Raw genomic sequence first — 9259 nt, forward strand, 5'->3', positions numbered from 1 at the left:
GCCAGTGCCGGTACAACATACCGTGGAGCTGCGCTGGTGGAAGTCGGATTGCCACTCCGGATTCGAAGTAGATTTGCTTCCAGCCTCTCCGAATAGACCGGATAAGCCTCTACCTCAGTATCCAGTATCTAAAAATAATAATGGTCAAGCAGCCCAGCTAGCTCGGCCAGTAGCCTCAACTGGATCCTGAAATGGCTGGCTGATCCTGCTACAAGACGCAGGCATGATGCAGTAACCACTTGCGCTGGCAATACAACTGAACGTCAGCTACTACATGTGCTGGATACCGGATCCGGAACCTGGACCAGAAGAGACAAATGTACCATGCCCATGCGCATATGCCATGGCACACGTGGATCTTTGTACCATGCCCATGCCATGGCACACGTGGATCTTTTTTGGTCACGTGGACAGTTAATCAGCCAATCACAGCTCGCCAACTTAGCTGACACGTCGTGCTAGCCCAAAAGTGAAAGTACAAGTGTGCCAACCACATTGCTCCGGCTTTGTACTCTAGGAAAAATTCAATAGGCTTGGTTTGGGAGTGTGTGTGCGAGACAAGAGAGTTCTCCTCGCCTTCCTGTAGGATGTGCCGCCTTTCTTTTCTTTTGGCTATCTGCCTTTTGGCAGGCGTAGGTGAGTGTTGGAAAGCTGAAGGTGGTTTCTCCCACTGATGGACTGGAACAAGTAAGCTTAGTTCCTGGATTCCAAAACTTTGCATGTCTATCCTTTGTGATGACGTGTTTTTTACCGCAGGCCTTTGCCGGGCTGCTGCCGAGGACACTCCAGCACCTACTGCTGAGCAGAACTTGGGAAAGAGCCACCAGGGCTCGGCCACCGATGATGAAGTTGTTGCCAGGTATGCCGCTCGTGCAAAACCGCATGTTGGAGATTGTACGAGAGAACGCGACGAATGACTATGTGTGACGTGTGGTTCACATGTTCACAAAGCATTGCAATCACTAAGTTTATCCTTTGTTTCCATGTGTTTCCCATCGCTGCTATTGCTGCTGCCACTGCTGCTGCCTCATCCTTCGTCGTTCTGTTTCATCGTACCCAACAGAGATGAAGAGCGCATCAAGGTAGGCATTGAGCTCCATCCAGGAAGACGTCTTGATTCTTATGACCTTTTATCAGGCTTTCATCCATAGCTGTATTGGGTGTATGGACGTTGACATTATGTAATAATTACTAATAAATATGCCTGGTAATAATTATCATAATAACTATGTGAGAACTACATGACTTGGGGCCGGGATTCACTATCTCACTCCACTTTGTAAGCATCTGATTTGTACAATGGGTTCAAAGTACCAATGCAAAACACACGATACTCTACATTGTGACAGGACCTTTTTCAGGAGTGATCCTCTTTTGAAAGTAACCAAATCATGCAGTTGAAAATTGTGTTTAAAAAGAATCAGCAGACCTCTCACAAGGACCTTCAGAGGTATCCCAACCTCAAACTGTGGGGTGTAGGCATACTTTCACCTTTGTATTGTTTTCTCGTTTTTTGGTGCTGTGTAGCTCGATGGCCTCAACGTTTCCCAGATCAAGGAACTCCGTGATCAGTCCGAGAAGCATGCTTTTGAGGCTGAAGTGAGCCGCATGATGAAGCTCATTATCAACTCACTTTACCGCAACAAGGAGGTAGGTATTTGGAGTTGAAATAAGATCCTCTGGGCATCATAATCAATGCGTAGATGAATTATGTAGTGGGTGCGTAATCCAGCAGAGATCACTGACATGCTCTTCAGCACATTCAAACTAGGCCCCTATGCATTGATAATTTGACTGGCTTCGTCATGACAAGATGAAGCCAGTCTGTGTCTGGAATTAAGTTTCGAGAATTTCTTCATTTTGGTGATCTCTACAGTGTAGAGATTCATCAGAAGTCATGTGTAATGGCTGCAATGGAGTTTGCCAATCCCTGGGGGGAAAGAGTGAAGAAACTTCCAGGAATACACTTATCGCTAAGGGCAGCTAGCTTGGCAACTATATCTAGCACAAGGGGAGTTCAACACTGGGCCAAATGAGGTATGGACAAGGGGTGCCGCATTAGTTTGTATTTCAAGAGTGCTGATGCAGCCAGAATGTTTCATGCAACGCGATTGCAGAGATGATAATCTTGTATTTCACACAAGATTTGGCAATACACGCTGGTCATTCCTTGCTGCGTGAACAAGAATGTTTGGATGTTTACTTTATCGTCTCAGTATGGGGCTACTTGCAGAAGGGAATGATGTGAGCATGTGCTATATGTGTGTGTGTGTGTGTGTGTGTGTTTGTGCGTGTGTTTGTATTGTGTAGATCTTCTTGAGAGAGTTGATTTCTAACTCTTCCGATGCTCTGGACAAGATCCGCTTCCTGTCCCTGACCGACAAGAACCAGATGGACTCGCAGCCCGAGACCACTATCCGCATCAAGGCCGACAAGGAGAACCACATCTTGCACATCACCGACACTGGTATCGGTATGACCAAGAAGGACCTTGTCAACAACCTGGGAACAATTGCCAAGTCTGGCACCAGCGAGTTTGTCGCTAAGATGGGCGAGAACCAAAACGAGGGCTCGCAGAGCGACCTCATTGGACAGTTCGGAGTTGGTTTCTACTCTGCTTTCCTCGTCGCCGACACCGTTATCGTCACCAGCAAGAACAACGATGATGACCAATACATCTGGGAATCGAATGCCGGTGAGTTCACCGTGAGCCGCGACCCCCGTGGCAACACCCTTGGCCGTGGCACCTGTGTCAGTCTGTACCTGAAGGAGGAGGCATATGACTTCGTCGAGCAGGATACCCTGAAGAACTTGATTGGCAAGTACAGCCAGTTCATCAACTTCCCCATTTTCTTGTGGACTAGCAAAACCATTGAAGTCGAGGAGCCTATCATTGAGGATGAAGACGAGACCCCAGCCACTGCGGACTCTGACGAGGAGGGCAGTGTTGAGGAGGCCAAGAAGGAGGACTCTCCCAAGACTGAGAAGGTTGAGAAGACTGTCTGGGACTGGGAGAAGATGAATGCCAGCAAGCCACTGTGGACTCGCAAGTAAGTGAGCATGTTGGCTATGCCTGTGATCTGTTTTAATGCTGCATTTTTTTCTGAAGCACCACCCGCTCATTATTTCCATTGGATATGTTTTCCATGTTTGCCACCTTGCTAACACGGTTTCCTAGGATTGTGTCTCAGATTTTATTTTACAACATTGCTCTGGTTACGGACCTTTCATCTTGGCTCACTGCTCATTTGTTTCGACTTCGTTCTTCTTCCCTTTTGCACAGCCCCCGAGATGTCTCCGACGAGGAGTACACCAACTTCTACAAGTCCTTCACCAAGGTAAATTACACTAGAGTATCACATGAAACTCTCAATTTACCGTATATTTCACTCCAGTTCCATCTTGCTCTTCTGTGTTGCAGTAAATGTACCTGGGGTTTTTTCACACAGTATTGCTTATATGCCAAAAGAGTGACTGATAGCAATCCGGCATGACCGGCTCATCTTTACTTTACTGTGCTGCACATGATGCACGTTTTTTGCAGGATTTTTTCCAACCGTGCTGCGACCCACAGTTAATTGGGAACTCGTGGCCTGGCATGAGTAATACATGGATGTGGCAAATGGGATCGAGGCCTTTGCCCTCTGGTTGGTGGATCTGATCTATCCTCCCCCACCGTTTAGGAGCCGCATCTGACGCCTGATCATGGGGTGGTGGCGTCCCACGGAAGCGGAAAGGTGGTTATTGACCAGGGAGTTGTACGACTCCTTGTTCTTGACCTGCCCGGTACGCGAACCCCGTCGAATTTATTTTATTTTTTACATGATGCACGTTCATTGCCTGTTCTTATACTAGTAGTAGATGTACACATGTTTGCTTTGTGCATGTTCTGCTCCTATAATAGGACAAGGAAGAGCAGGGCGCACACATGCACTTTGTTGCTGAGGGTGAGGTCTCTTTCCGCAGCGTGCTCTTCATCCCCAAGGATGCCCCCAGGGACTACGACTCTCACTCCCGTGACCCTATCTCACGCAACATCAAGGTAATTGCCTTTGTGTTCTTTCTATTTCATTTGCAGAAGACATTTTTATTTTCTGTTAATAGCACTTGGCATTGGATAAAGATGAACAGTGTTTGAATATTTATGGGTGCTTTCTATTTTTCTCTGGCCTAGGAGAAGTTCCTCCTGGAATAATTTAGGAACGGGTCTCTAAGAATTCGGAGATCCTTTGCACATGCAAAGCACCAACGGGTCTCGAGTGACATGAATGTACAGTGCTGGCAACTGAAATGTGACCCCCTTGGCGGCGCGGCGCGCCGCCAAGGGGGTCACATTTCAGTTGCCAGCACTGTAGTATGCCCTGTGCATATAAACCCGTAGCAAAAAAGCGCTCAAGATCCACACGTGACTTTAGCAGTAGTTCGTATGCACGGGTGCAGGAATCTCCAAGTTTCAACCACCTTCAGCGTGGAGAGCTTGAAGAATCTCCTAAAATTTCAGAGACGATATAATACCAGTTCTCCGACTTTTCTGAGATTTGCTGTTCATTTGGACTGGATAATTTGATTGACGTTGGGTAGACCGTGTCTAAGAAACGCTTATTCTCCATCTTCTACTTCCTACCTTGCAGCTTTATGTGCGTCGCGTCTTCATCACTGACGAGCTCACCGACCTGATGCCCAAGTACCTGGAGTTCATCCGTGGTGTTGTCGACTCTGATGATCTGCCCCTGAACGTTTCCCGTGAGAACTTGCAACAGCACAAGCTGCTCAAGGTCATCCGCAAGAAGCTGGTCCGCAAGGCCCTGGACATGATCAAGAAGATCCCCGCTGACAAGTACATGCACTTCTTCCAGCAGTTCGGCCAGAGCCTCAAGATGGGCATCATCGACGATCACAGCAACCGCTCTCGCCTTGCCAAGCTTCTCCGCTTCCACTCCTCCAACGGTACTGAGATGACATCCCTGACCGAATACCAGGAGCGTATGCAGGAGAAACAGGAGTACATCTACTTCATGGCTGCTGCCAATGTTGAGGAGGCCAAGAGTTCCCCATTCGTTGAACAGCTCTTGAAGAAGGGATACGAAGTCCTATATCTGATTGACCCCATTGACGAGTACACTCTCCAGCAAGTTGCAGAGTTTGACGGCAAGAAGTTCCAGAATGCTGCCAAGGACGGTCTCGTCATTGGTGACAACAACGACAAGAAGAAGCAGCGTGTCGAGGCACTCACAACCAAGTTCAAGCCTCTTGTCACTTTCCTCGAGAAGAATGCTCTCAAGGACAAGATCGAGAAGGTTGTTGTCAGCCAGCGTCTCCATGAGTCTCCTTGTGCCCTTGTTGCCAACCAGTGGGGATGGTAAGTACTTTTCTCAACTCAGCCATGGCCATGACCCTGCCATATAAACAGGTGCTCATGCCATAATGTGCATTTGTTATTGTAGCAGAGGTTACTCCTGTAGGATCAGATATGAGGGCTAGTAACGGCCAGCCATATGCACTGCAACTCCACCTTGCAAAATCAGGCCTATGTTTGAAACGGCCTTCTATAATTATGAGGCAATGCAGTATCATATTTTATTGAATGCCAGCGAGATAGGTTTGTAGTTTCTTGTGGTTGTATTTTTTGTCTGTGATATAGCACACAAGTTCACAAGTTATGTTCCAAAAGGAGAACTGCTGTTCTAATGTACCTGTTTCGCTTTTGCTGTTTTCTCGCTCCTCCTGTATTCAGGTCAGGAAACATGGACCGTATCATGCGTGCCCAGGGTGTGCACCGCCAGAACCGTGACTCGTAAGAATCATCCAGTTGTCTCCTTTGCTATTGTGTGTTACTCCTTCTAGAAGAAAAGGTTCACTTTATTCCTGTATGATTTAGTTCAGAATTATGGTGATCGTACGTAGTGTTGCGTGTGGTCTGAAATTGCTTTATGTTTGACAAAATCAGCCGCAACTGAATTGTTGCTGTTATTGTTGTTTTTGCTCCACAGGCATATGTTCGAGCAGAAGAAGATCTTCGAGATCAACCCATACCATCCTCTTGTCAAGACTCTCCTGACCAGCGTTGAGGTACGGCTGTGCGCTATGTCTGTTTGCTGTACATGTATTGTCTGCACTCACCAAAGGGCTCATGTACCAACACGGGGCGTGTGGATGTCTGAAGCCTTCATTTACTGGTCTGTTGATGCGATGTGTTTAATGAATGTTTTCTTCTTTTCCAACATTTCCAACCTGTGTCTTTCTTAGGAGGATCCAGAGTCTGAGCGCACCAGCGACCTTGCCATTGTCTTGTACGAGACTTCCATCCTTCGCTCTGGCTTCACTGTCCCTGTAAGTGACCAATATACATTATGGATATCGAGTGCAGTTTCTCCGAGAGTTGATCTGTAACATGAACGGTGATGATCGTGGCGTGTTGCTTTTCATATCCTGATTCTTGTTTTGACGACTTCTCCTTCCTTCATAGGACACCGTCTCCTTTGCTTCTCGTATCGAGCGCATGCTCCGTGTGAGCGCTGGTGTTGCCGAGGATGCTCAGGTATGTTCATTTATGCTGTTGGCCTGTGGTCCCAAGTCAGTACCATTCCCCATTGCATTACAGTCAGACCTCGCTTAACCGCACACATCCGTTTTCGACAAAAAAATATCCGGATAGGCGAGTGACCCGGATAATTGAACACACATACTGTATGTATGCATGACATATGCTGTAAAGCGGTAACCAACGATTTTCTTCCGGATGGTGAGGGATCCAGATAAGCGAGGTTTGACTGTATTTTCACTATGAGTGATAGCCATGTTTCCCTGGCCAGCAAGCAATGCGCATGGAGGCACATATATATGTACTGCCCAATAAATGTGCTTTGGGACACTCTAGCTAGTATGGAGAGTCATGCCCCCTAGAGTTCGTGAGTGTTTCCGTATGTAGAGTGAGCTGCCAACCAACTAAGGACTCGGCTGGGCTGTTACTCCGTTACTGTATTGGATTTGCTATAACTATTTCCCAACAGCCCAAATACGTTTTCTAACGTCGCGTACAGGCACTGCCTTCGCATCTGCCATGTCGTACACATACAGACCGGAGATCAGAGTTGCATACTTTTGGTGTTGTGCGTTCTTGCTATTGATTTCCTATGGTACCAGTTGTGAAATGTACACTCTGCAAGGCGCTGATAGGGTAAATCATTGCACACATGACGTGCAGAACTCGTTGCAGTACAGTGCGGATCTTTTCTATTGCCCCTGTTTTGCTTTTTCATTCCTCCGTCATTTGTATGAGTACATTTCATATTGTGGGGTTTGTATGCATCTTGATTTCAGATCGAGGAGGTTGCAGATGAGGATGAGGAAGAAGTAATTGAAGAAGAGGAGGTTGCTGAGGAGGAGGAGGTTGCTGCTGAGGAGGAGGAGGAGACAACCACCACCGAGGTTAGTTTACAAGCGTTTCAGTATTCAATCCGTTCCGGCTTGGCACTGGGCACAGCATTGATGGGGGCTTTTCCGGTTTCTATTACATGGGTTCCGTTAGGGATCTCAGCGTGTGAACTGCGCAGGTGAGATTTTCGATCACAAACACGTCCAGTGCAGAAGCCATGAAAAAGAACATTTTTTCGAAATAAATCAAGTTGACGAAGACGGTAGAAATGGCTGAATGTTGCGTCCAGGAAAGCACGTTCTACAGCCATCTCCAAGCTACCTATCTCTCAGAGGAACTATGGAGTGTCAAAGAGCACAATTTTTCACTCTTGGATGTAGCGTGAACACCTCTTCTTCTGAGCGCAATGTCTTCTCTCTGAGTGATAATGGTGGCAATGCTCACGATGGCTGATGCACTGAAAAAGTTAGGACAATCTAACCCGGGAAAACATCTATTTTTCTCTGAAGTGGGCTCTTGCCGCATGGCAAATTATAGGATAATTGACCGAGGCGATATCGCCTTGGCCACGCTGTCCTTTGCCGGGAATCACCATGTGTTCGAACGATGATGAAGATTATTACGCTAGTGTCTATCGTAACCATCTTTTTTTCCTAAAATCAACCATCGCCATTTTGTAGCTGTGTCCGCGAGCTGCACTCGAAACTCGATGACCCAATGTATGCGCAAACACCCTGCGCATTGCACACGCTGAGATCCCTAGTTCAGTTAGTTGTGAAGGAAAAATGAACCAGATGACCTCAGTGTATTTCCCTATAGCCCGCGTTGTTTGGTGAGTTCATGAACTTTCTTGGCGTTAACCCGTTCAAACCCCTTTTGGCAGTGGGTCCACGCATGAAATTCATTGTCGTGTTTACGTGTCTCGGGGTTTCACTATTCCAATGATGTTCTGTGGTGTTCTGACCTCTTTTCTTCTTTCAGGCTGATGCTGCTCCCGAGGAGGAGACCGCTGCCAAGGAGGAGTTGTAAGCGCTTTCCCCACTCACTTTTTTTTTTTACATAATTATCTCAAAGGCCCATTTTTGACAGTAGCAGACCGGCATCAATTTACGATTACATTGGAAACATTAATCATGCATCCGCTTTAGTTTCTGTCCCAGCATGTTTGGTACATGCTGCAGGTAGCGCAAGAGAGCAGCTAGCTATCTCTCAGTCTCTCGTAGTCACAAGCACACGCAATTGCCTATCTGGACAGAGTCCCAAAATGCAATAATAGAGTTGTGTACCATTGCTGTCATACTGCTGCTATTGCTACTGCTACTGCTGTACATGTCCTGCTGCTCTGCTTGGCCTGTGACCCCCTGCTGGTTTTCTCTATACTTGTGAGGTGTTGATCTCGTCTTATGAATTTGGTGGGCTGTTGGTGCGTGCTGAATAATGGGTGTCTCTCTGTGGGCCACTCAGCTGGTAAGCTACCAAAAGTACTCCAAATACAGAACCCCTAAACAGTGCAACTCCGGTACCGATACCGTTGATCTGCTCCTGTCAAATAGGGCTTGAAAGTGCTACGTCACAGCATAGCAACAATTTCAAAAATTCAAAAACTGGATCCACTTGGATCCAGTTTTTGTATGGATCCAAGCACATGTAACTACTCCCGCTGTAACTGTATGCACGGGCTTCTTGCCTTGTAATCTTGGGCCTGGCTCCACGTTCTCCGCGGCGGCACGACCCGATCTACTGTGCTGTCAGACTCCGGCTGAAAAATGGGGAGGATTTGAAATGCTTTTTCATACACATACTTCAGTAGTTGTTGATTGATTGATTGATTTTATTTGGATTCGCGAGACCAAACGAGCAGGATCAATAAGAATAGGAGTGCTC

General features: G+C 47.0%; 1 protein-coding gene across 1 annotated transcript; it reads left to right on the plus strand.

Moving 5' to 3' along the window:
• Nucleotides 1-503: 503 nt before the first annotated feature.
• Nucleotides 504-8779, plus strand: LOC135808848 (endoplasmin-like). Its single transcript, XM_065322079.1, has 14 exons — nucleotides 504-636; nucleotides 757-859; nucleotides 1064-1082; nucleotides 1528-1650; nucleotides 2311-3050; nucleotides 3284-3338; nucleotides 3905-4042; nucleotides 4632-5359; nucleotides 5735-5794; nucleotides 5991-6069; nucleotides 6247-6330; nucleotides 6467-6538; nucleotides 7321-7428; nucleotides 8357-8779. The coding sequence occupies exons 1-14, from the start codon at nucleotides 588-590 to the stop codon at nucleotides 8402-8404; spliced, it is 2406 nt and encodes an 801-aa protein (XP_065178151.1). The 5' UTR covers nucleotides 504-587; the 3' UTR covers nucleotides 8405-8779.
• The last annotated feature ends 480 nt before the right edge of the window (nucleotides 8780-9259 follow it).

The sequence above is a fragment of the Sycon ciliatum genome, chromosome 2 (assembly GCF_964019385.1).
Source record: "Sycon ciliatum chromosome 2, ocSycCili1.1, whole genome shotgun sequence".
Classification (NCBI taxonomy): Eukaryota; Metazoa; Porifera; class Calcarea; order Leucosolenida; family Sycettidae; genus Sycon; species Sycon ciliatum.

Excerpts from the sequence above, each read along its gene's own strand:
- LOC135808848 (XM_065322079.1), top strand. The coding sequence starts at position 588 with ATGTGCCGCCTTTCTTTTCTTTTGGCTATCTGCCTTTTGGCAGGCGTA. Across the intron at positions 5,795-5,990 it reads CACCGCCAGAACCGTGACTC|GCATATGTTCGAGCAGAAGA; the intron begins GTAAGAATCATC and ends TTTGCTCCACAG. Across the intron at positions 6,539-7,320 it reads GTGTTGCCGAGGATGCTCAG|ATCGAGGAGGTTGCAGATGA; the intron begins GTATGTTCATTT and ends TCTTGATTTCAG.